General features: G+C 36.5%; 1 protein-coding gene across 4 annotated transcripts in view; it reads left to right on the plus strand.

Moving 5' to 3' along the window:
- Nucleotides 1–27,228, plus strand: part of FRMD3 (FERM domain containing 3) — a 123,544-nt gene that overhangs the window by 80,007 nt on the left and 16,309 nt on the right. For all 4 annotated transcript variants that reach the window (XM_053931588.1, XM_053931589.1, XM_053931592.1 and 1 more), the window contains 6 exons: nt 6,632–6,729; nt 7,943–8,066; nt 18,707–18,794; nt 20,712–20,800; nt 22,972–23,035; nt 24,043–24,131. In XM_053931588.1, the coding sequence (XP_053787563.1) occupies nt 6,632–6,729; nt 7,943–8,066; nt 18,707–18,794; nt 20,712–20,800; nt 22,972–23,035; nt 24,043–24,131 (552 nt within the window). The remainder of the gene's footprint in view (nt 1–6,631; nt 6,730–7,942; nt 8,067–18,706; nt 18,795–20,711; nt 20,801–22,971; nt 23,036–24,042; nt 24,132–27,228) is intronic.

A 27,228-nucleotide genomic window follows, 5' to 3' on the forward strand; every position in this document is an offset into this window, starting at 1 on the left:
TTATAAAAATTAATACCAATAAGAGCTTAAAAAGAAAAAACAATTTGAGACATCATTAATTCAACATGTATCTGATCATCTCAAAAGTTTCCCAATGTTGTTATTTGGTAAGCTTTGCTTCATCTCTGCCATATATCTTACATAATAACAAAATACAGGAAATGCTCCTGAAATGAGCAAGTGAAGTGCAGTCATGTAACTCATCTCTGAGAATTTGCTTCATGACCAAAGCAGAGGGTCAGATTCTAGGTGATGCTCTAGATTGGCTAGAGTTATTTTTCTTTCCTTTGAATTGCAATGATTGGTGAAATTCAAGCAGAAGAATTTTCATTAGCATTTTACAGAGGACAGTCATGAAACCTTGAGGACTAGTTGGCTTCTTGGTAGAATTTTCCTTTGCCTTTTTTTTAGTGCTGCTGTGTTCACTTGACAATCATATTTTTTGCTGTATGTTCTTAAGATGTTTTGAAAATAAATTAATATTGTCACTCTTTGACTTAAAAACCATCTGTACTTTGCAGCTGTATGTACAGTCAACTGAGTGAAAGTAGTGTTTTGCATTTCTGTTACTGTCCGTGCCTATGGATGTCAGAGCTGCTCTCCCACTTCTTCAGCTGGGTGGAAATCTGATGGATGTCTGTGGTCCCCATTTAAATAATGAAATTAAGTTACAGTAAGACATTCTATCACATTGCTATACCACTCTGTTTCAAAACATTAATTAACCCTGTGGTTAATCTCTCATATGGATTATTGTTGATCCAATCTTTTTAAAAGCTTTATAGGAATAAATCTTTAATGAAGCATCTTAGAAACATCAGAGAGACTTACAAGTCTTAAAAAGAACTGGTTTTCCTACTCTTCCATAGAAAAAGCTCTTGTGAAAAAATCATCTGCTCAGTACATGAAGCTTTGTGTCTATGGGGTAAAGGTTTGATTTCTGTGAAAGTGTAACATGGTTAGAGATACTATTCAGGATTTAGACATCACTTGCAGGAAGAAAATTTAAGAGCCAAACCTATAGGTTGGGCTTGTCTGTAATCCTTGACTTGCTCTGTGGTTTAACATGTGAAACTATTTTCAGAAAATGAAGGTGGAGAATGACCTACCTGAAGTCATCACTACGTCTATGATATCACAGAATAAAGCCCCTGCAGTTGTCTGAAAACATGTGCACTCTGTATGTTCAGAGGTCAGGAGTGCCTTGGGCAACAGCTGATGCTGCGTTCTTGCCTGTCACTGCATTTTATTACAGTGCTAAGGACAACTAAGAACATTGTCAGTCATATTGTACCTTTCCAGCCACTTACTTTCATCTTCTCTCGTTTTAATTAATAACCATTTTCATAGCTATGCTTTTGAAATAAAATCCGTGTCTGCCTTTGGATGTCAAGGCACTCTGAAATACTATTGTTAAAGGGGAAATTCTGTGGAAAATATTTCTGCCTCTTACTATGGAAGGGAGGGTCTCTGTGGTCCTTGGTCACTGTTTTCTCTAGAGTGAGCTGGTGTTAGGATCGTAATTCACAAGTTATCTTCAAAGGCCATGAGAATTGTTGCCTTGATCTCTCTTGCTTATGTAGTAATAGACCACCTGAAACCCAACTTGTCGCTGAAGTCCAAATCTTAATGCACTTCAGTGCTTCTCAGCTCATCATCTTAATGGAGGTCAACATGGATTTAGAAGATCTGTCCTTATTTCTGGAAAAAGTTTCCACAGCAGAGCACCAAGGCTGCACATTTGAAACATGTTTGAGAAAGACTAAAGATACATTTTTTTCTTTTTAATTAGGCAGTTTTCCCAATGCCTTTTAAAAAATTGAGATGAGAAAGTGGCAAGGATTTAACTTATTTTTCCAAATGATTTGGCCTCTGCATATACACTGGAGGCTCAGCAGACTGCAACACAAGCAGTCTGTATATATACTTTTGAATGGTTTGTATAATCTTTTAAATGGAGAAATATGCTCAGAATTAGTAGAAGAGTGATGCTCCTTGTACTGTGTTCTTGCACCTGCTACAAGAAGATGCTCCTTGTAGCTTCTGACAGCATACCTGGCATCAGCCAAAGCCTTTCTCTCACATTTCTCCACAGGTAGACATCTCACACGGGAGAGAAAATGTAATGAAGGGTCCATGAATTGAAATAAGGACCAGGAGAGATCACTCACCAAATACCATCATGGGGAAAAGAGGGTGCAATTTGAGACAGTAACTGAATTTCTTACTAAAAAATTAGAGCAGGATAATGAGAAGTAAAATAAGACCTTAAAAATACCTTCCCCCCCCAGCCCTCTGTCCTTCCCAACTCTACCTTCTCCTTCAATGGCACCAAGAAATGGGAAATGGGTTATGGGTTATTCATCACAAGTTGTTTCTTCCACTGCTCAGGGAGAGGGGACCTTCCCCTCCTGCACTGTGGGAGACAGTTCTCCATTAACTTCTCTGATGTGAGCCCATCTCTCGAGCAGCAGCTCTCAGTGACCTGCTTCAATGTGAGTCCCTCCCAAAACTGCTGCAGCATAGGTCACTCTTCCACAGGGTGCAATCCTCCAAGGACAGGCTGCTCCAGTGGGGGCTCCTCTCTCCACAGGCCTCCCATGAGTTCACAGCCTCCTCAGGCATCACAGAATTAACTAGGTTGGAAAAAACATCTGAGATCATCAAGTCTAACCTATGACCTAACACAACCTACAGTCAACTAGACCATAGCGCCAAGTGCCACATCCAGTGTTTCCCTAAACACCTCCAGGGATGGTAACTTCACCACTTCCCTGGGCAGCCGATTCCAGTGCCCAGTCACCCCTTCTGTGAAGAACTTCTTCCAAATGTCCAACCTAAACTTCCCCTGGTGCAGCTTAAGACTGTTTCCTCTTGAACTGTCACTGGTTGCCTGGGAGAAGAGACCAAGCTCCACCTGGCTGCACCCTCCTTTCAAATAATTGTGGAGAACAATAAGGTCTCCCCTGAGCCTCCTTTCTCCAGGCAAAACAACTCCAGCTCCCTCAGCTGCCTCCTTGTAGCACTTGTGCTCCAGTTCCTTCCTCTTCCATCACCTCATTGGCCTTCTTGAAGTGAGGGCCCCAAAACTTGACACAAGACTATAGGTGTGGCCCCACCTGTGCTGAGTACAGAAGGAGAATGACTTCCCTAGTTCCTCTGGACACACTGTTCTTGATAAAGGCTGGGATGCCATTGGCCTTCTTGGCCACCTGGACACGCTGCTGGCTCATGTTCAGCCCTTTTCTTTTCATGGCTCTGTAAAGCATAGAAAATATGTTCTCTTATTTGTGATATTACATACTTCTACGTAGTAGTTAGTATTTAATGGAGATTCATGCTTTGTCAGGAAACCGGTGCTCCTGCAGTGTATTTGGTGATATCTACTGTGGAAGACAAATACAAAGTTGGTTTTAAGAATAATATATATAAAGAACTCAAAAATTCTTCTGGGCAGAAGGACACCCAATCCAGGAATATTGTAAACACATTCATTTGCCTTCTGCCACTCTGTACCTGAGTACATACAGCACCATGGAAAAGAGTAGTGAGTCAAAGTCAGACACCATGCTGAGGTATCAATTTCTGAAGAATTGCTGGATCTCTGGAGGTGACCATATCTGTCAGCTGGAAAGACTGAACAACACTGGGAGATACATTGCTATGGGAATAAACTGTATGAAGTGACTTGAACAAAATAAAAAAATCACTATGTGGCCAAATCACAATGTTTGTCTGTGGGAAAGCTTTCTTGCCTCACTGAACGTCTTAAAATAGATAAATTGACTGTTAAGCAGCTACCAACATGGTCCCTGGGGCTCATGATGCCTGCTTAAAAACAAGAATACATATTGCTGACTCTTAATCTGCATGGCAGGAAAAGTTTGGCTGATCTGAAGTTGAGTCATCTGTACTGCAAAGAGATAATAGATGGAAATGAGGTTATTCCAATGAGAGACATTTGTGAATATAAGCATAAGTTTACTAGCTTCTTATTAAGCTTGAATACTTAAGCTGTAAATCAGGTTATAAGGATATGCCTGGGCTTGGAAAAAACAGCTATGGTGGAGGGACACATGAAGAAGCAAAATCAGATCTGATTTTGCAAGTTATTTCTGTAAGTGTATACAGTTTTAAGTATATACACCTCAGTGAATTTAGGAGTCAGGTATGTATTCATAAGTTTTTGCTGACCTGGGTCATAAATTACTATATCAGGATTACAGGAAGTATCTGAAGTTCAGTTAGCCTTTGGCAAAATGTGCAAAAATTCCTTTCAATTGAAAATACATTTATCTTCTTCATTTGAAAGAGCTCTAAAGTTTTAGTCCTGTTCCAGGCTGCCCTTCTTGCTTTGGAGATCTCAGCCTGTCTTCATAGGACAGGTGCTCCAGCCCTCTGATCAATTTGGTGGCTCTTCTCTGGATTTGTTCCAACAAGTCCACCTCTTTCTTATATTGCAGACCCCAGATCTGGATGCAGTACTCCAGGTGGGGTCTCAGCAGAGCAGAGTAGAGGGGCAGAATCCTCTCCATTGACCTGCTGCTCACACCTCTTCTGATGCTGCCCAATATAAGATTGTCTTTCTGGGCAGTCATTGCACCCTCTTGGGTCATGTTGTGCTTTTCATCCACCAACATCCCCAAGTCCTTCTTTTCAGGGGTGCTCTCAATTCATTCTCCCTCTGGCCTGTATTTGTGCTTTGGATTGCTCTGACCCATGTGCAGGACTATAGAGTTGGCCTTGTTGAACTTCATGAGGTTTCCACAGATATGTGTGGAAACAGGCTTTTTTTCCAAGCCTGTTAAGGTCCCCCTGGATGGCATCACTTCCCTCTAGCTATGTTGACAGACCCCCACATAGCTTGGTTTTGTTGGCAAATAACACTGAGAATCTTTGATTGTGGTCAGCAACAAAGTATTTGCTTAGAAATTACATATGTTGATCTGTTCATCTCACAGCTCGGATAACAAGTCATGTTCTGAAATCTTGGGTGGGTTTTTTGGGCACTGTTTAAAAGTACTGTATTCACACAGTCTGGCCTCAAGCTAATGGTCACTCTGGAAAATGGCACCCCATTTTTTCACCCTAGAAATCTTAACAAAATTTTTTGCATAGGGACTGCTCAATTGCCCAAGTTATATATGGTATTTACATCAATATACTGAAACTTTTCTGGTACACTGTCATTGCAGATTAAGAATTTTTACATCATCTCAGTGAGGCCTCTGGTACACTCTGTTACAGGTAGTTCCTCTGGGATCTACCTGTAGAACAGCAGTGACCAAAATACGGAAGTGAATTTGTGAGCTGTTGCTGGACATTGATTACAGGGGGGAAAAAAGGTGCTGAAAAAAAAAAACCAAAACCAAAACCAAAACCAACCCCAGAAGTGTAAAGATCCTGTAGATCTTGCAATGCAGTGAAGGGATGTGTTTACAATGAGAGAAGATTGCTTTTCTCATTGATAACTGTATCCCATTTATTGTATTCAGGAAAAATCCAAGGAAAGGAGAAAAGTTTCTCTTGCCCTTTAGATAGTATTTCCAGGCTTGCTTTTGATGCAAAAGCTCATGATATGACCAGGTAACAGAAGCAGGTAACTTGGACAAAATATATCTGAAAATACTGTTAAACTTCATAAACTACATTTTTATTTCCTATGCTGTATGTTGCTCAAGGTTGGAGAGGACTGGCAGTATCAAGTAATGTCCTGACAGTCTGCAGAAGCCACTGAGTCTTGATATAACCCTCTATATGGTAGATTTTGTCTAGATGAAGCAAAGTTTAAATGGATTATTTTCACAGAGGGGTGAAGTGGCTGAATGGTGTGGCTGTAACCTGTTAGGTGCTGGGAAAGAAGCTGTGAGTGATAGAAGCTCTCTGTGGTAGAAGGCAGAGGACAGGTAGAAAGAACCTTTCGTTTTCTTCTCGCCATTTCTTTAGAGAAAGAGATGAATGGGAGAGGTGACCCCCCGCTAGTCAGGTGCCCCATGCCTGTGGCACTTTAGGGCTCATGAAGTTACTGCTCACTTCAAACTTCATCTGGGATTCTTTACAGATTAAAAAGGAAAACCAAAAAAATCAAAACCAAACCAAACTAAATCAAACAAAAAAACCCAAAGAAACAAAACAAACAAACAAACAAAACCCCAAACAAACAAACAAAACAAAACAAAACAAAACAACCAAAAAACTACCCAAAAAACCACCCCAAAAAAACCCCAAAACGAGAAGAGGAAAAAATCTCCACTATTTTGCCTACAGTAAGAGAAAGATTTCCTTGTGTAAACTTGTATATAATGAGAACAGGAAGCTCAAACAAGCTTACATTACCATAATTTATTTCACATTATTAATGAGCATTGTAATACATATATTTTAAATAAAACATGTTCTATGACATTTTATGTGGGATTTTTTTATTTTTGCTCTTATTATTTCACTGTTATTGAAAAAAATCTATTTACCTCTATTTTTTTCTTGTGGTTGTGTTCTGCCTCTTTTTACTGCCATTTGAAATAACAAGAGGAAGATCCAAAATAGTTGCACAGCTGGTTTCACACTGATATGTTACATCTGTTACAAAAAGATAGCACATTGTCTCTTAATTTTTAAAATTATATTTCAGATACCTCTTATATCTACAAATAAAAAGGGACATTTTCCATGGCCGTTTGCTGTGTTCCTTTTCTGATGCTGCCTACTTGGGTGCCTGTATAGTCCAAGGTAAGAATGAACAGCAGGCTTCTTTAAATACTTCACTCATATGTTGGTTCTATCAAATAAGCAATGCAAAACTTGTGTGACTACAGCTAGCAGTAACTTGCTGTTGTTGTTGTTGTACTGTTTCCCTGTATTGACTTGCACTGTGAAGTGTTGTAAATAATTCAGCCAGTTAGCCAATGAAGTGGAGCTTAAAAAAATTAAACCAAATACATTATCTTAGTATTTTAGTGAAGAAGTATGGCATCATTGTTAGATTCCACCTACCAAAAGAGAAAAACTCCTTTCTGAATCCTGAATGGAAATGTAGCCTGTTCTGTTTGAAGTAAGCATGAAAAAGTGATTTGATGCCCTTTCTGATGTTAAAGAAGATCTGTGTGATGATGGAATCTCTGACAAAAATAGAAGATGTAATCCAAGGGGAAAGAAATTTTAGTTTATTTTCCCTAACTTTTTTTTTTAAATTTATTTTCCCTCTCTCCATCATTTTCTTAGGACCAAATTCAGATATATGTCTTGAATTGTACAGAGAGGAATAATCATCTATCTATGTCTGATTAGGTAAACCATGTGTGTGAAAGTTCCCTTTATTCTGCCTTAAGGTGAACAAAGCTCTTAATGCATTAAAAGGCAGTGTATCCAAACCAAAACTGAGCCCAGGACTAATTAAATGAGTCTCATTCAGAAAATCAGAAATGTCAGGTTTGTGTACCTAAGTGACACATCTTTTAGAAGAGAAATCAAGTTCTGCCCGGTGCCTTGATTAACATAGTGACCTGTGTTTCTTTGCCAGAACAGAATTAGGACCAGTCCATGCCAGTGTAGACAAATCATGTGAAAAAAGGGGAGAATCAGGAATCCATTCTTTTAGATCTGCCTGGTACCAGAAAAATAGATTCTTGAAGGGGAACATTGTCAATACTTCTGTTTTACAGAGCATTTTCTGCCACAGAAAATAGTTCAGTATTGCTAATTAATGCAGTAGTTAATAAGGCGCTGAACTTCTCTTGAAACTCATTGATTAAAGTGACAGGTATAAGGATTTTGTTGTTTCAGTTAATTATAAATTCCTCAAAGAAGCATTTCTTGAGATATACTGGATTCTTACTGAGTGTAGAAGTATCTTGAATTACAGTACACTTACTGACTTCTTTCCCCGTTAATTAATGTTGCAATTCATTTTTTCTGTTTTGTTTTGTGTTTTGGATCTGTTCAGCTGAGCTTGGTGATTATGATCCTGATGAACACCCAGAGAATTACATCAGCGACTTTAAGATTTTTCCCAAGCAGTCACAAAAGCTTGACAAGAAAATAGCTGAAATGCATAAAAATGAATTCAGGTAATTTATAATTCTGTTTGGTAAAGAGACAGCTAAGAAATACTTTTATCTGTTTCCAAGTAGCACATGTTAACTTAGGAAGGTTTGTTCCATGAATTATAATAGAAGCTCTACCAACATGCTGTATGATAGGCTGTATTTGAAAGTGTAGTTTCAGCTTAGGGGGCTTTCTTTGCCTGTTAACCTTCATTAATCATAGTTGATTCCTGCATGACTGCTGGTAATTTAGACTTCATTTGCTTGAAATGTAGGTCTGGTTAGTGAGAACAGGTCTCATGATCAGAGCTGCTCTAGTTGATTAGTGGAATAACATCTTTCATTTAGGTAGCACATGTTTTTTGCTCAGAAATTTCTGTCTGTAGTGTGATCCTAAAATTCCTGGTAGATATTGACCTGATTGAAATTATAATTAGGTTATTTTATCTGTACGTGTTTAACATAGTGGTGAATTGCACAGAAATGTATTTAAGTAACTTCCTTGGAAGACTAAGGATGTTGGATCCAAAACTCTGTGTGCTCTTTTTTCTGTCCTAAACTTTTAGTACTGTAACAGAAGGCAAAGGAGAAAACAGATTAGTCAATCGTTTGGTTTTTAAGTTAAATGAGTTTCTGGAGAGAAGGAGCAGTGAGTTGTACAACTATACCCTCTTCAGGGTTGTCAGTGAATGACATGCAGAGTGTCTAGAGGGAGATTTTAAGAGGCCCTTGGCATCTTGCTTAGTTGAGGATGGTCCTCAGAATATGGGGAAAGGCACAGGATGTGCAGAAAATCAAATTAAATCAATTTATTAATTACATAAACTAGAAAGACTTTTTAATTGAAATATTACAAGGCACTTTGCACTTGCTTACCCTGTGTTCTGTTTTCATATTTCAACATATGCAAAGAAAGGAGAAAAATTCCTTTTCAGGAGAGTTAAAGCTTAAAATGCTTTTTATTTCCAGATGCCTATAAAATATATTTTTCAAGTTCAACACTCATGACAATAAGCTTGCCAGTACTAATGTGTCTTCTCTTTTTTTTTTTCCTGAAACCTATAAACTTTCTTTGTATTTCTTTCAGTGAAATGATGTTTTAAATTGTTTATATCTAACATTTTTAAAAGCAGTTCAACCTGCACTGTACATAGAAACAACATTTTAAAATAAGAATAACTTATTTTACTGTCAGTATTTTTCCATACAGTGTCTACAGATTTCCAAAGGATAAATTCAACCTTTAAAAATGAGATATTTTATCAGTTAAGCCAAGGTGCTATTGAAAAGTCTGATAAATTTAGTGTTTCAAGAACAGGCTTGTGCTTTACTTAAAGTTAGGAGAAGAGAAGGAAAGCTGGTGGGCGAGTGTTGGTGGGTTTTATATTTTGTAACACTAGGAAGATGTATTTTTCTGTGTTGGTTTGCTTTTTTATGTATATGTGTAATTCTGCACATCATTTGTGAATGCAATCATCTCCTATTCTGTATAACCAGATGCATTTTTATGTGTCTCTAATAATAGTTCTCCTGTTATGAATAACCAGACATATTTTTAGCTCATCTTTTAAATCCTCTTTCCTGTTGGTGTAATCCGTCTGATCCTGTGACAGTAAATGTTATAAATTTTCACACAGGTCCCTCTGCGATTCTCCAGGTCCTGAATTCCTCCCATCAGTGGTTGCTCAGCACATGACTGACTACTGAATTTCTTCAGTAATCTTGTCAAGGGACACCATTCATTATTGTATTTTGGAAATCAGATGGTATCAAGCTGACTTCTTTTGCTTGTGGATCTGCTAGTTCCTAGAAAAAGCAAACAAACAAACAAACAAAAACAAACAGGAGGTGTTGAGGCATAACTATGATTTATAGCAGAATTCTTCTCATATATTTCACTTATATGTTCCTTAATTTGCTTTCTATTCTATATTTGAATGTTATAAATTTTGGGCTCAGTAGCTTGTAGCTCTTTGCAGCCCTCAAGAACTGCCATCTTTCTTTCCTGTTTTCTTTACTTATGTCAGCATCTTGTGTGCCTTACCTATTTGTCTGTTATCAGAGAATAAAGGCAGTTTCAGAGCTGTCTGGGTAGCTGCCATGTGGTAATTTCCCACTGCGGCTCTATGTCTTCCCCAAAATGATCATCCTCTAACATTTTTTGCATCAGACATTTGCCAGTCACGGAAGTTTTACCTCTTTATGGATATTTAATTCCATGGATCTCTATTCTAGCAGTACAAATTAATAAAACATTTCTGACATATAATGGACTATATAGAGAGGGTTCCAGTGCTAGATTATCACTGGTATAACTAACGGAAAAAAATTACAGGAAAAAACGGGCTTCTTTCTGGCATTGCTTAGCACACGTGTTTCAATGCATTCTTCAGGAAGTCAGATTTTCTGATAACTATTAATATTGTGCTGCTCAGTGAGTATTTTTAAGAGTTGCAAGGGGTTCCTCAGGTCTTTTCTTACAAGATACTCAAGTGACATGTTAGCTGACAGCTGACAGCTAACATGTGAGAAGAACAGATGAGATTGAGAGCCTTTTTAATCCAGCTGCCATTCATCTGCCTTCAGAATTGTAACCTCTCAGTTTCAGCTCTGTGATCCAGATTCTTTGTTTTTTTCACATGTGTAAACAAGCAAAGATGATGACATCTCTCTCCAGAGGTAGGCTCCCATATCACCAAACCCTTGGGGCTTGGAAGAAGCCAGTTCTCTGAATCCTGTGTCAACATCCTTAAGACCTGTTCATTGGTCCCACCTTTTCTTCTCTCCTACAGAAAGATGGAAGAATTTAGCTTTAGAAAGGAGCATGAAGATCAAGAGGGGAATGTCTCAGAAGCAACAGTATGGTACTTCCAGTGACCCATTGGGTGTTATTTAGAAGCCTTTTTTAATTACTTAAAGCAGCTACATGACAGGGTGTAATTATTTCTTATTGGTTTTGGCTATCACTGGATTTCACTGGCCATCACTGGATTTAACAAAATATAATCCATTATGTGACTTTCTGTTGCACTTAATTGCAAAAATATAAATGTGACAGAAACAAATTCATGGCAGGATTGTTGAGTTGCGATTGTCTTGTGAATTTTAATTAATTATTCTTCCCTCATTAAAGAAGGGGGAGCTACAGAACAAGATAAAAAACAAAAGAAAAAAATACCTTCTAATGAACTTAATATCAGGTCTTATGTCCTTTAACAGAGTTTCTTACTCTGATAGATTTCCTTAATTTTGAAAAGATACCTTTCAGCCAGAGCTCCAAGAGGTAAGACACCAGGAAATACAGAGATTTCTAAGGGAAATATTGACATACATCCCTAATAAAGGAATTCATGTTTATAGTACTAATGTTTTGGTAAGGTTTTTCTTCTGTTTTTTTTGTTTGTTTGTTTGGTTGGTCGGTTGGTTTTGGTTTTTATTTTTTTTTTTTTTTTGTGGGGAGGAGTGGGGAGTGGGGCTATTTTTTTTCACTTTTTTAAAAGAACTCACTGCTTGAAAATCAAATATTTTTCTATGCCATCTGAAAACTAGTATTCCATTTTTAGTCCTGATATGAAATATTGCACCACATATTTATGGAAATGTTATGTAAAAAGCCTTGAATTTACCTGAACCCCCCCCCCCCCCCAATATTTACTTTTGCAAAGATACATGACCTATTCAAATGCCTGTTTTCAATGATGAACTCATATAGGTAAATATAAGGGTTTTTTTATTCCCTTGAATGGCCAATGTGGATGCAGACTTAAGATACCTGAGTGTTACTGAATAGGCTTTTGTCTCTACTTTGTGTATCAAATGCTTTGCAGGAATCATATGTGAAAGACTGTCTTTTGGGAGAAGAAAATTTTCCTCTGAGGGTGTGAAATCATCACCATTTTCCAATAATAACTATCTCAGAAACATTAAGGGGAGTATTTTCTTGAAAACTAGAGTAGCAAATTAATGCTTGTCTTTGATCCAAGCTAAATGAGAAATGTTGTTTAAATTTGTTTTGAAAAGCATATAACATTTTTATCCTTTGCTGCATCATCTACATTGTAACTACTCAGTGAGGATTTAAGCATGTTTCAATTTCCTGTGTTCCTTTGACTCTTACTGTGTTCCCTTAGCCATCCCATCAGCTCCCATGTGGCTTTTACACTGGTGCCCGCAGGAGCACAGGATATCCCAGTCTCCACCCGTGTGCCTCTCCAGGTCTTGTGCAGCTGTCAGTGGAGCCACTGGCAAGCATAACTATAAATGTTACTGTCTGAGTATAGTCTGGGAGGCTGTCCTAAAAGACTTGACAATGGTTGCTAGAAAATGCTTTTCTTTTTGGGTGTTAATATAATTTCATTCAAGATTAAACAACTTCTTGCATGCTGTGTACATTGAAATTCAGCATACATTGAATACATTAAAAAAGGCACTAAAACTAAATTTCAGTTTAGCTAGTCCAGAATAAGGTGGATTTGTTTCATTTAAGTGCTTCTTACAATGAAAAGTGCATATTATATGGTTTTATGCGTAATGCTGGTGGCCCGCTCATGTACACTTTAAATTTAGCTTCTAGTAGTCCCTTAATCACTTTGGTACCTAACAGCCTTGTATACACTAAGGGAATTCAATTGAAAGGACAAACACTATTCTCCAAAACTTGCAAATCATGTTACAGGAGACAGAAGACACTTTTCTGGAGATCAAGGATCTGTTGAGGTTTATGTGCAGCTGCAGGGGATGTCTGGAAAAGAGTAGGGCTTGGGCCACTGCAGGGATAAGTGCCTTCCAGGCCTCAGGACCAAAAGTCTTTTCAGTTCCTGGTTATTCAAAATATACTGAGGACTTTGGAGGACTCTGCATTTCAGCTTTGGTATCGCATCCTGCCTGAGTTTCCCAGTGAAGTAATTTAGATTTGTCTATCAGGCCGTATGCTGGCCACTATCACTGCTTGAAAAAGAACTAATTCTCTAAGTATCAAAACATTATTGTGTGTGGTGTAATAGGTGAATAATTTGTTTCTATTCTGCTACATTTTCCCAGAATTCATATCAGTTGTAATCTGGATGAATCAGAGAGATGGTTGGAATGTAGTCACCTAGTCCTTTACCTGAAGCATTCCATGTGCGCTGATTTCCTCAAAGCTTTTTTCTTCCAAACCATATCTGTTCTGACAGAAGTGAGCTTAAAACGAATTCAAATCATGGAACTGTTCATGTAATTCTGGTTTCACTAACTAGAAAATAGTAAGAGCGAGATGTTGTTTTGTTCGATTAATATTTGCATGGTACAGAGAATATTTCCAGAAGCTTTATGGTGAGGCACAGCTTTCCCTGAGTGGAAATTTAATGGAACAGACAGTTGTAGCAGTCATCTGGAGAAACTTCACAGACAAAAGAGTTGTCTTTCCCATTCTCTTTTGAAAAACGGAAAAGATATATCAATACATGGGAATTTCTTATTATATAATTCCAGGAAGTACTCAGTAGCAAGGATAATCTGCTTGAGATGAAAAGCTGTAAAATTTATGACAACATGGATAATTTTTTAGCTTTAGGAGAGATTTTTTGTGTGTATATATGCACTTGTGCTTGCGCTGCTTTTTTTTACTTCTATATTCCCTGGGATGAGTGGTCATAAACATGATCTTCAAATGTCATTGTTTTTATCATGATAGTTGTTACCTGTCTCATGGTGATGTTTGGATTCAGGTTCTTCATACCTAACACACTGATATCTTCAGATGTCTTTGTGAAATTTTAAAATGTACAGATTTCTTCATCAGCTGGAAGGAACTATTTCCTCTGCCACCCTACTCCCTCCTCACCTCTTCTCTGTTTGGAGAAGGCTTTATGGGCTAGATGTATCTGGACCAGAAGTATTGACCTACTCTGATAATAAAACTAGAAAGCTTAGTAGATTTCTCTGTATCATCGGAATACATTTTAAATTAATATTAGGTTAATTAAAACTGCATCTCTTCTGCAAATGTGTTCTGTCTTTGAATGCACTTAAAGCTGTCTGTGCCACTGCATCAATTTATGAAATAAAGCTGAAATACAAATGTCTGAACACAGACTTCAGAGACACCATCTCAGTCTGATCTCTGAAGGCACACAAGTAATTTGAAATGTTCTGATAGAAGGAGTTATGTAAGTGGCACATACCATCACAGCATGCATGTATTTGATAGACTTGGTAAAAGAGTCTGATTATTGTTTTAAAGTGGTTATTTGGGTTTTACTGGGATTCTATTTGTCTGGGAGAAAAACAACTTTGCAGTAAAAGTTAAAATTGATATTTAAGTGTTCTGCAGCTTTCTAAGTTTAGTATATTTCAGCAAACTTCAGCAATTCATTTACTTCCTAGATGATAATGTTTCTTTCCATATACCGGCCCATTTAAAGGCTTTCCTCTGCCAGTGCCAGACTGGGCATTTCCTGGGGAGCTGCACTGCTGCTTGAGCAAAGCGATGAGGCTGGCCATATTATTCTGATAAACTACAATGCAATTTAATTTACCAGTGTCGTCATTTATTGCTTTTCTTTGAGATTATCACCACCACTCTGCTATTTTTTCCACTACAGCTAAAACATTAGCAATCATAGCAGGTTTATTTCAATGCCACATAGCACCATTATTGTGACTAAAAAATAGTAGCAAAAAGACTTTATTTAAAAACATCTCCACTATCTGCCAAAATATTCTGACCTTAAAGTAAAAGCTGATCAGGACCATTAGCACTGTAATTTCATAGCAATTGGAGTCTCAGTTACATGTAAAATGATTTAAAGATGCAAAAGCAAAAACTTATTCATGTGGTAAGCAATTCTGTGTTCAGTGTATAGTGCAGCTAAGTGTGCTGATTCTTTAGCAGAGTTCTAGCATTATTTTAGGTTAAAAGGAACCCTGGGTAACTCATTTCTGTTGGGAGATGTCCTCTATAAGCTCTGGGATATAACAGCAAGAATATTTAATTTCTTGAAGTTGTTACTGTTGTCTTTCCTGAGATCACAGTTAAATATGTCCAAGATTGCAGGGCAGGGCAAAGAGTGGCTGATGAGACTGAGCCTGTGTTGAAATATGGCTGGTGTCCCTGGTTTGCATGGAGGTGAATATGTAATGTCTCTAGAGGCCAGACCATTAGGTACATATTTATGTGTTGTTTTATTAAAAGACATTCATACACCTTACAAACCCCAAATGTCCAGAAATTAAACATAGATAGGACATACTCTAGGAAAGTATTGCTATTGTATTCTGCAGCAAGTACATTTTCTTAACACAGAGATGAGGCAAAAGGGTGGACTGTAATTGTTATTATTACTAGTTTGCTAATAGTAGTATCTCACAGCACTTTATAAGTCAGTAAGAGAACCAGAGAAGACAAATCAAATTATATGACTAATGGCACTCAAGAACCAAGGGGCTGAGAATAGCATTGAAAATTCTTTTTCTTTGCTGTTTTTGCTACATGGTCTTCTTTGTCAAAAGGAGTTAATGCTCAATCCAGTGCTATTTCATCCTTAACTTGCACTAAGATTTATGACTTTAATATGAAACGGATACATCAAAAGAAAAATATGAAGGGGAGAAACTTCTGGAATGAATTGGTATTGGAAGTGAGTGAAGCAAGTAGACCATCATGGTGACACAGCCTGGAAGTTATTCCCTGTTGAACTTCCTTGCCCTTTGGGCAATAAAAAGAGCTTTTACATCCTCTAGTGCATACTTCTCATAAGCCTCAAGTTAAAACAGTGTGTTACATATTTCCAAATGTTATATTGAAGTATTTGTTTCATTAAAATTTTATTAGGAACTTTTGGATTGATTGATTCCTAGAGGTTGAATAATTAATTCATAGCTAATGGCTGTGGAGCTCTAATTTCACAAATAATCCACTTTTTGTCACTTGTATGGTATGCAGAAACTTTTCTGAGTAATAGTTTCTTTATTTTGGTCCTGTTCAATATCTTTGCCATGCAACAGATAGATGCTGTATTGCCTGCAACATATAGAAAGAGAATATATCTTTTCCTTAAGATATATGATATGATATGATATGATATATGATATTAATTAATACTGAAAAATAAGGTCAAAAGCAATAAATGCACTGAGACCTGAATTTCCTGAGAGTACTGAATTCTAAAAAAGCAAATATGTATTGCCTAAATATTCCCCATTTTTCCACTCTAAAACACTTGCATGAATAAGTACACTATAAATTCTTGTGTAAGGTTGTTTGTTGCATATAGAAAGCTTAAAGGCTTTTTAACAAAGCAAATCAAAGGCATATCTAATGTTAGAACAGTGATTGATAAAAAAAAAGTTGACTTTGCTGATAGGATTTGTTACTGTTATATTTTTATTTAGTAAGAAAGATTTCATTACTAAGTTACACATGAAAAGCATATTAGCAAGGCTTAGATGTTAATCCTTTGATAAGAGATGAATGAGGATTTTTCCATTTGATATTGTCCTTGACTCTTGTGCTTTGTGATGTTCTTTCAAGGCTTTGCATTGTATCCATTTGATTAGTCTGTAATCGGATAAGATCAAATTTGTCTATGTCTTCTGCTTTTTTTCCCCCCAAATACTACAGCTTGTTTTACTTGATGTGCACAACATCATCATAGTTGCAGAGGCTATATGGGAGGGGAGCCTGATAATACTTTCTTTAATGTCTCTTTAACAGTAGTAGCAAGTTGAGGTTTTTTTCCCCATTTCAATATGCCAACTCCCCAAACCGCAGTGTTGCAAACTACTTGTCACTTGTTGGTCCACTGAAACCAGAAGATTAACTGTCATTTGTACCAGCAAATGGAGGTGGATTAAAAAAGGCGTTTTTTTAATCCTTTGTTTTTTTAAGGCCCAATATCTAATAAGCAACCAAACTATTTGTTTGGCTTTTCACTATGCGACATAACTATTCAAAGTAATTTAGGTCAAACTAGTTAATTATTTCTGTCAAATGCAGTTGACTGGTACATGAAATAAAATTGTTGTTTTTTTAGGGGTCATTTATGGTCTTACCATTGTGATGACATATAAAGTTGTGCTTTAGTAGTATTTAAAATTGAGTAAAAGCTTAGTAGAGCTACCAAAAACCTGAGTGGAAAAATAAGCTTTTTTTTTTTTTTTTTTTTCCTTTTTTTTTTCTTTTTTTTTTCTTTCTTTTTTCTTTTTTTTTTTGATTGCTGCTTTTGTGCTGCTTTCTCCTTAACTATTATGTGTAAATAAACATTTGTAATTTTTGGTGTTCCACTTAATACATGATCTTCCCCACTGGCAAGTGGCGAGAAAGAGGCTGAAACAGGAAAGACAAAGAAGGCCACTTCTTCTCTAATAGATTTTTTTAAATTTAGAAAAGATCCACAAAAATGTGGTCTGAAATAAAGTGAATGTTGTGTAGTGTCAAATAAATACTGAAGAAACCCAAGAAATATTATGGGGTTGACTAGGACATGATAAACAGTGAAGTAAAAATAAGCAATTTTAAAACTTTGTAACAGAAATGGTTATTGACACTTACATTGCCAGAGGTCATCATCCTGTTGTGTTCAAAATAGGATTTGATGTCCACAAGCATGCTAGATGTTGTTTTCATTGTTAAACTTTGAGTCAGATGCTGGATATATATATGTCTATACTTTTTGGCTTCTACCGAATGGAGAGTAACAGGCTTTCACAGAAATTATGCTACAACAATATACACTGAAGTATTAACTGTTAATTCCTATGTACAATTCACAGTGTGAGACTAGACTCACAAAAAAATTCAGGGGCAGAATAAACTATGACTATCACTATGCTCCTTGAAAATTTGTTTATGGCTCTTATTTTTTTACATTTTTTTTTTAAATTATTTGCATGGAAAGTATTTATGAGGTCTGGTTTTCTAAAGGTCTTAGGCACTGTTCATTATCATAAAACTGTATTATCTTTCAAAATCATGTACTTTAGTTATACAGATACAGAAATGAAATAATACTTGAAACAGTTCACTTTCGAATGGGCATTGTAAATCTGTGTTAGAGCTTGTTGTAATGGCAGTAGTTACCATATATCAGATAAAACTTTCGGGCTTTAGTGTATATTCGCTGTTCATTATAGACACCCTAAAAATAGGGTTGTATAAATGGAAATGGAAATGCTGACAGGTTCTATCTATGCTGACAGAGCTATCATGTTGGTAGCAGGCACTGCTATAATTAGACATACATCTGAGTAGGCAGTGTAATATGATTGCTGTGTTTATACCCTGCACTGGAAGGAATGTTTGTTAATCTTCACAGTCCTTTTAAATGAAATGGGGAGCAAGAGTTTGTGGAAAAAAGATGCTGAGGTTTATTTCATAATCAGTCTGACATGAGGGTATATCAAAAGAAATATTTTCAAAATATGAGATAATTCTGCTGTTGTTATCTCAGGATTTATAAAAAAAATCAGAATTTACACAAAAACATAAGGCAATGTACAATTCAGCAGAAGAAAAGATGTGAAAAGTTTTCTATCTTTTTATTACAAACAAAACATGGTTGAAATAGTTTGAATGTTTGAAACTTTCCTTTCCTCTGCCCTTAGGCTTTTAAATTCTCCAGTCAATAAGTCTTTTTCTCCTATTTCTTTTTGCTGTCAAACTCCTTTTTCTTTTGTAATTTCAGAGGTCAGAGCCCAGCTGTTGCTGAATTTAACTTGCTTCTTAAAGCAAATTCTTTGGAAACTTACGGTGTTGATCCTCATCCTTGCAAGGTAACAGTTCTTTTTACTAACTTCTAATAAAACATTATTTTTACTAACATTTAGTTAAAAGCTAGTAATGGAATTGATTTAGCTCTGTTTTTTATCCAGGCTCAAATAGGGAGCAATTTCTAAAAAAGCTACACTGGAACTACATATTATGCTTAATCCTTGGAAGAACACTGACTGGTTAACATTTCTGCATCAGTCAAAAAAAAGGGTCTCTCCAGAGGAGGCAGAAGAACATCACAGGAGAATCTAGTAGATTGTAATGGCATTAGCTCTGATAATAGTCCATAAGTTCTTTGCATTTAGTGCAAAGGTTTCTTTTAATTACTCCAGGTTTAAAATACTTTTTATTTGCCAAGATTTTCAGGATTCACCATTATTTTGACAAGAAAATGTAAAACATTGACAGTCTATGCCATATCAGTTTTTCAACCACCATCAAAATATGGAAATCTTAGGAAGAACAGCAAGCCAAATGTACAAGGAGGAAAACCCACCTCCCATTCTCACTTCCCACTTTGTTATTTTGTGGTCCTCTGTAAGAAGGTGATTTTAATTACCAGTTGAGATATCTTGTATGAGTGCATTTTTAATTACTTGGTTGTATCTGTATCTTCTGCAGTGTTTATTTTTAGACTGACTTGCTTTGTGTTTTAACTGCTGCTTTTGCTTTGGCTCTTGTATTCTCTTCTGCTGAGACCGCAGTACTATTTAGTTACCTGTTCTGGCAGTGATCATCCTTAAGTAGTCAGCTTTAACACAAAACTGTATATACATATATATGTATATATAGATTTTGTATAGATAGATTTTTGTATAGATAGATAGATTTTTGTATAGATACATAGATTTTGCATATACTTTGTCAGTTTCACACTTTCCTGTGTGAAAGACAGGGACTGGTTCAGAGCTTAATGAAGTCAGTGATGTAGTAAACTTTACTTTGAAACTATACTGCCGATTTTCAAAAGGCATTCCAGAAACAGAGGCATAACTGGCTCAGAATTACTTCTTTACCTGTGTGGCAGGGCTTGTAGTGTGGGGCCCAACCAGAGGTTCATCACCCATGCCTGAGGAAGATTTGTCTGCCTTCTGGAAGTGAACCTCAAAACAAGGTTCTTTGCAGATTCCTTATGGCATGCTTCTTTCAGTGTTGTGGCTGCTGCTCCAGAACTATTCCTGTTTCTGTTCCCCTTTACTTTGTTGGTAAGACATAAGGCATAATAAAGGTGATTATCTTTAGCAAGATGAGGGTACGGAACTTGAGATGGACAGAAAATTCAGTGAATACAAAATTCATCTCAATCATTAATCAAAAATGATAAGCCAGAACTTTTGTTGTGGAGCTATATTTTAAAATTTTTCTTTTCTATTTGAAAGGCAAGTACCACTATTTCTTCTGGTTTGTACTGAAGAGTACATGAGACAAAACAGAAGCTTATATTAGTAAATGCTGTCTGTCAGCAGTATTTCCAACACAACACCTTGCAGAGGAAGAATGTATTGTGAAATCCTAAAAAATATCAGAGTTGAAGCAAATACAAATCCCTGCTTTGTAGTTACTCTTTTTAATAATAGGATATACATAGAAATACATTTTCAATGAATTTGGTAAGTCTACCAAAGGAGTCCCTGTTGTTGTCAACTATAGGTAATTGTAAACAGAGCATAAGATACTGTTACTTAAATGCCTAGAAAAAAAATGAGGTCTTTATTGGAAGAGCTGTCCTTTCTTTTAGAAGTGTACATTTTGAAGGCAAAATTTGTTTTGAAGAGGAAAACAAAATAAAGGTAATCTAGAATGGAGTAACAATTTATGCTATCAGTAAGAAATCAGTAAGAAATATCTAAGTATCAGTAAGAAATATCTCATTGGATGAGGGGAAAGTTATGTTGTTATGTTTCTTTTTCTCTTTCAAGGACTCATTCGGTACAACTACATTTTTAGGATTCACAGCTGCAGGATTTGTAGTTTTCCAGGGGAATAAAAGAATTCATTTATTAAAATGGTAAGCATATGATGTAAGAATATTTTAATAAATAAGCTTATCTTCTCCTGTGTCTTCTCTTCCTACCATCTTCACCTGCATTTGTTGTCTTTAAGGAGAACCATGTGAATATTACCTCTCCTGCCCCATTATAGTTCTGTTTTAAAGGATTTTAGATAACAACAACTACAACAATAACAATAACAACAACAATTTGGTCTCATTCAACTCCCAGTGAAAATTATTCCACAGGGTTCATTAGTCAACATAATTTACAAATGCTGAAACTAAGCTGATTTTTCAGCTATGCTATAAATCTCCAGTGAGGTTTATTGGCAGAGAGTCCACCTTAATCTTTATTTGACTTTTGGAAATATTGCAGTTTTCTCATTTAATTACCCTCAATTTGAAAACTATAAAACAACTCATTTGGTAAGCAGAGGATATGGAGGTGAGAATGCCTTTGAATTTTTTTTTTAGTCTCTTTTTTTAAGAAATGGGCACTTCTGCAATTGTCCTGGATTTATCTGGTTTTGCTTTTATTTGAACTTCTGGACTTAATTTGCTAGCTTCAGTCAGCCACATTTGAGGAAGAGCTAAAACTGAGCTCCTGCAGATGATGTTAAGAGCAGCTGGCCACACTCTCAGCAGTGTGGTGCAAAGTGACCAGTCATGCTTAGACATTGATAATCTCATTTTAGCCCACTGCTACATGCATGCCAACAACAGTTACTTAGGTATGACTGTTCCATCTCTGAGTTCTCAGCCTGTCTTGTGGGATCAAGAAACTGCAGAAACTTCCCTGAGTGTTGAACAACCTGAAATCCTCAGAAGTGTACAATTAACATAGTCCTGTCCATACAATTGAGTTCCCTGTGGAGCTCTGGGGACATACCTATCAAAAGACATCCATTTGCAATAGTGGATTTACAGTACAGTTTCCTCAGGGTTAATTGCAGGTAGTTGTGGTCACAGTACTTCAGTGGTTTGTGGTTTTGGCACAAGGAAAACATAACAGTAATGTCAGTCCATGTCACACTGAGGAGAGAGTAGCACTTGCCAAGCATGTGCCCACCATACGGTGGGAAATGAATCTCACAGCATTTAGCTTCTCATGTTACTTGAGGATAATGCATCCTCTTGGTGATCTAGGCATACTTATTAAGTGCATTAATATGTAAACCTGATAAAAAATAAAGCAGTGATGGAGGAGAAGCCAATAAACTCTCAGTGTCACAGTGGAGGCTGAAAGGTCAGTCTGGTGAGTTTTATCGGAACACTATGTACTGCTTCTTCCATTTCAGAGGCCTAGAAATGAGAGCTAGTAGCTGTAACTAATTTTAGCTGAAATTTGCACTACACAATAAAACCCCAAATTTGTATTTGAGATTTTCTTTTCAATGTAAACGCTTTCTTAACAATTTTTGGTTTTCTCATGTGAAAGGAAAACTCTTGTTATAAAATTTCAGGTATAGCATTGTCCTACCTCCAAGATTACTCCTGTTTCAACTCTGACATCCAAACTTTATCAAAATTTTTGCAAAATTTATCAAAAACAGTAGTGGCTCCATTTTAACTCTGGTAATGACAAAATTTCCATTACATGACATTGCCTTTTTATGGTGCACTGTTATGCCATATGAAGATTGAGCACTGAACCTTGATTAAATTAAATTTTGATATAGATTTTGCAACTCAAAAAGCCTATCTATAACAAATGCTGCTAAACACTTTCTTTTTCTTCTTGTTGTGTTCTGTAATAAGTAGTCTGTTACTACGATGTGTGATATGAAGACTCAGATAAATATGTATAGAGAAAAGAACATTATCTTTCCCTCAATTACGATAGACATTGTAAGATATTAAGATGTAAGAAGAATTACAAACTGTACCATAAATATAATATAAATATAAGCCTCTGTCTACCTTTAATTTCCTCTTCACTTTCCAGCAGAAGAAGTTAATTCTTTAAAGGTACATAAGAATGAAAGAGAAATACTCTGGGCTTATGGTCTTTTAAAAATTAAACTATTAAATAATTTTACCATAAATCTTGTAAAACCTGTAGAGGGCTTTTGTCATTTGATTGCCTGCTTGACTTTGGTAATCAGGAAAAATTACATGGTAGTTACTTTTCTTACTCGTAGATCTATAATTTGTTTCCTCTACTTAAATATTTTTTCTCTTTCTAGGTGTGATGTCTATAAACTGAAATTTGAAGGGAAGACATTCTATGTGTTTGGAGCTCAGAAAGAGGTTGTGTTTAATATTTTTACAGAACTTCTGTATTTGATTAAGATTCTGTATTTGTATAAGACATAACATGTTTTTAATAAACAAACCACTAAATAATCAATAATTGTACTTAATATTGTAACTAAAATATAAAATATTAATTAATGTGAGTAATTTTTGAAAATGTCTGATTTGCAAAAAGTTGAGACATTTCTCACTTAATAGTCATCCAGCGCTATGGGGATTGTTCGTGGTTTTGTACGCCTTTGGCATCAAGCTTTAATTTATTTTTAAGTGCTAAAGCTGTACTCACCCACTCTCAAGTATAGAAGATGTCTGTGTATGATTGCAAATTCAAGTAAGCATTGATACCTGGATCAATGTGAGGTATTCTTTTGATAATTACAATCCCATCCTCAAATCTTGGTGAGCTGAAAAGGTTAGTGTGTGTCTCATGTAATTAGGGGTCTTATCACTGGGCTGTTGTCATTGAAATCCTAGAGACTTTTGCCTACAGCATGTTATAATCAGTTCTTTCCCTAGATCAGAGTGATATAGTCTAAGGTTATGGTTTTGAATGGAGGTGAAGGAAGGAAATAATGCCAGAGGTATCAGGACTGCTCATGTGGTTGCAAGGAAATTTTGATGGTAGGATGTCACATGGTAGGGAGGAGGGAGAGGTGGGTGGTAAGTACTGCAGCAACTGTGTGATGTGGAATATTGAACACAGAGATTTCCCTCATTTGATTTTGACCAGTTATACGGTTGCTTTAAAGGCCGCTTGTACATATACTCTTCCTCCCCCCCTTGAAGCATCTCTTTTGTTTCTGCAAAAATTGCCTGGGTAGTTTAAATATCATCTATGTATTATTTGTACATCTGTAGGTGAACCACAGATTTACACTACACAGGAAAACTTGGTCTTCAGTGTATCTGGTTAAAGGTGATGCCATTAGGTAGAGCTATTTCAATCTCTGAGAATTCAACATTTTCACTGCTTTCATTTGGTTTCTTTTCCTTACGCTTAGAAGAAGGCTGTGCTGTCATTCCATACCTCTACACCAGCAGCCTGCAAGCATCTTTGGAAGTGTGGGGTGGAGAACCAGGCTTTTTACAAGTATGTATGCCTGAAGTCATTATCAATACTAAAAGTAAAAAAACAAGTGCATGTGAATGGAAGATTGTTCATTGTGAAATGTTTCATTTAACTATCAGAAGGCAAAATGTAAATAGAAAATATACAAGTTAATGGGGAATATTATTTCACTTCAAGACAGTATTAGAAATTGTTTAAAATCCAAATGAGACAGGAGGGTTTTGGCTCCAGTGCAATGCTTTTGCTGCTCTGTAGTGAGATATTGGATGGACAGAGTACTGCACTTGCATCTGGGAACACAGCTGTTAATCTTAGCCCTGCTGTGGAATATCTTGAGAATAAAGGAAAAAATCTGTCATGCTTGAATCTCTGGGCTCTTCTGACAGGAGATAATTGTTCTTCCATTTGAAATCCAAGGCTTAGTAAGAGTTGATTGAAAAGTAAACAGTTCTCTTTAACAATTTAAGGAAGAAAAGAAAATGTTCTTACATACATTTTAAAAGATACCTGTGATCTTGTTATACATAAAAAGCCTGTAAAGTGACAAAAAAAGAGAATACTATCTACCTCCCTATTTCCTGAAAGAGAACCTAATAATAATTCCTCATTAATAATGCCTCTGCATTCTTTCTGCCCTCCGTTGACTTTGTCAGATCTGTTTATTGATGCTTCCCTCTAGGCATGTAGCGTTTATTCTTGCTACTTAGTGTTTCCTTACAGTCTCTCACATATTTTATAAATATTACTGCTTCTGTGTTAGCACACAACCACAACAGGGGGCTGCTGTAAGGGTAAATAAAAATGAAGTAGGAAAAATATATCTTCTAACCTGAATGTTAACAACTTGCTTTAATTTGGAGAAGATACTCTCTTTAGTTTTAACAGTGATACAATAATATATGATAGTAGATCAAAATATACTGATATATTCAATTGGATAGAAAAAAGAAATAGGAAGTAAGAGCTGGCAAAATGCATTTGTTAATTCTCTATGTCAACCTTTACTGTGCTTGAGACTATATCAAGCCTAAATATAGTCTATAATTAAAGGCTAATTTGAAGTTTATCCGGAAGCATTTTCAGTTGTAAGTAGATTTAAGTAGGAAAATACTGCATGGTGTTTGAGTAGTTTCATTTCATGTTACAAGAAATAAATAGAGAACAGGAGATTATTTCCCCCTAAAGAAGACAAATTACTTTCTTTGAGTAGAAATTAGATCCATGTAAAAATGTCTCAGGGAGACTCACAGGAATATCACCTCTCTGCTCTTGTTGTGAAATGGCTGTAATATTAACTATTTGGGTTTTGGTCACAAATACATTGTTTAGGGGGTTTGATCTTGGCTAAATGCCAGATGCCTACCCAACTGCTCTTTCACTCCCTCTACTCAGCAGGTCAAGAGGAAAAGGTATGAAAAATAGTCTATAGCTTAGGATAAAGATAGAAAGATTGCTTACCAATTACTGTCACAAGCAAAATAGACTTGACTTGCAGAAGTTTAATTTAATTTCTTTTTAACTTTTTCACTCTATTTCAATTTGTCAACAGAGACAGAACTAAAACCACCCTGCCCCTGTTTCAGTCCAGGATCACCTTTACTCCTTCATTTCTGACTCCTTTATGTCCTCCTTGTCCTGAGCAGCTCAGGGAGATGGGGAATGGAGATTGCAGTTCCTCTCTGCTGCTCCTTCCTTCTTGCACTCTTCCTGTACTCCAATCTCCTTCATGAACTCCTCAAGCATGGGTCCTTCCCATGGGCTCGCAGTCCTTCAGTATATACCTGCTGTATCTTGTGTTTTTCTCCATGGGCCACAATGCCTGCCTGGAGCCAGCTCATGTGTGAGCTCTCCATGGACTGCAGCTTTCTTCAGAGCATGTTGGCCTGCTGCAGGGTCTTCCATGGGCTGCAGTGAGGAGATCTATTCTGTATTTGGCTGCAGAGGGACAGACTCCTTCCCCACAGTTTTCTCCATTGGTAGAATCTGCTCTGACACCTGGAGCACCTCCTCCCCCTTGTTCTTCTCTGTCCTTGGTGTGTTCAATGCTGTTTCTCTCATCTGTATTTCTACTTTCCAAATTACTTTATGGAGTGGAATTATTCCTCAGCAATGATTGATTAAAGATATGCCCACGTGTTTCAATTTTGGTGGGTCTTTCAAGAGGACTTCTTTAATAAAATGAAGATTGGTAATGTTACTCAATGGATAGGGAGATGAACAATAGATTGGAAAATTGTAATGTTTGATATGCAGAGTGCAAAAGAATAACAATAATCTTTCAAACATTAAACTGAAGCCAAAACTATCTACAAGTAAAGCCTTAAGACAGTCGTTTTGAAAGAGGAAATGTTTCCGCACATTTCAGAGAAATAGAGCAGTACAGTGGGGACTGTTACTTAGCAGCATTAGATAATTCCCATTTGTTTAAGTTCCATATAATACCAGCAAGATATTCTAATAAGATTAAAGCAGACATTGTCAGATTGTGTAAATAACTCAGGGCAATGACACTTTGCCTTAGTTAAATTTGGTCCTCTCCTCTTCCTAGAAGAGTTTAAGACTTGGAATTTAAGGGAAGGTCATGATGATGTGACATGTTTTGAAAAACAGAGCTTTAGTCCTGTCTTGATACAGGTTCAGGGGTCACTTGCAATTATTCAAGCAGATACTAATCATGGACAGTTGTTTACTAGGGTCTGGGAATTAGAGACTCTGTACAAAATCAATTTACCATTTTTCAAGAGAGCATCAAGGAAATGGCATGTGAGGTACTCTTCTATGGTCTTTTTTATAAAGATAAAAAGTTGCTGTGTACTTGTTGATTACAGAGAAGCAGTAGGGTATGATGTAGGCTACTAAGAATTTGACTGAATACAGATATTGGAGAAGCACCTACTTCAGGAGACAAGTTGTTGTCTCTATTATTTCTTTGTTTTCCTAGTGGAAAAGCAGAAATAGCCATATTTTCCCACAAACAAGCTGGTGTTAGGGCACACATCCCAGAGCCTTTAGTACATCATGGTCTTTCCTTCATCCTGGGAATGAAAATTCATAGAAATGCAGCAAGTGTCTGCATTTAATTTTCTTGTTTTCATGACAATCACTTGTTCCAGGTTCA

Source organism: Vidua chalybeata, chromosome Z (genome assembly GCF_026979565.1).
Source record: "Vidua chalybeata isolate OUT-0048 chromosome Z, bVidCha1 merged haplotype, whole genome shotgun sequence".
In the NCBI taxonomy this organism is placed as follows: domain Eukaryota; kingdom Metazoa; phylum Chordata; class Aves; order Passeriformes; family Viduidae; genus Vidua; species Vidua chalybeata.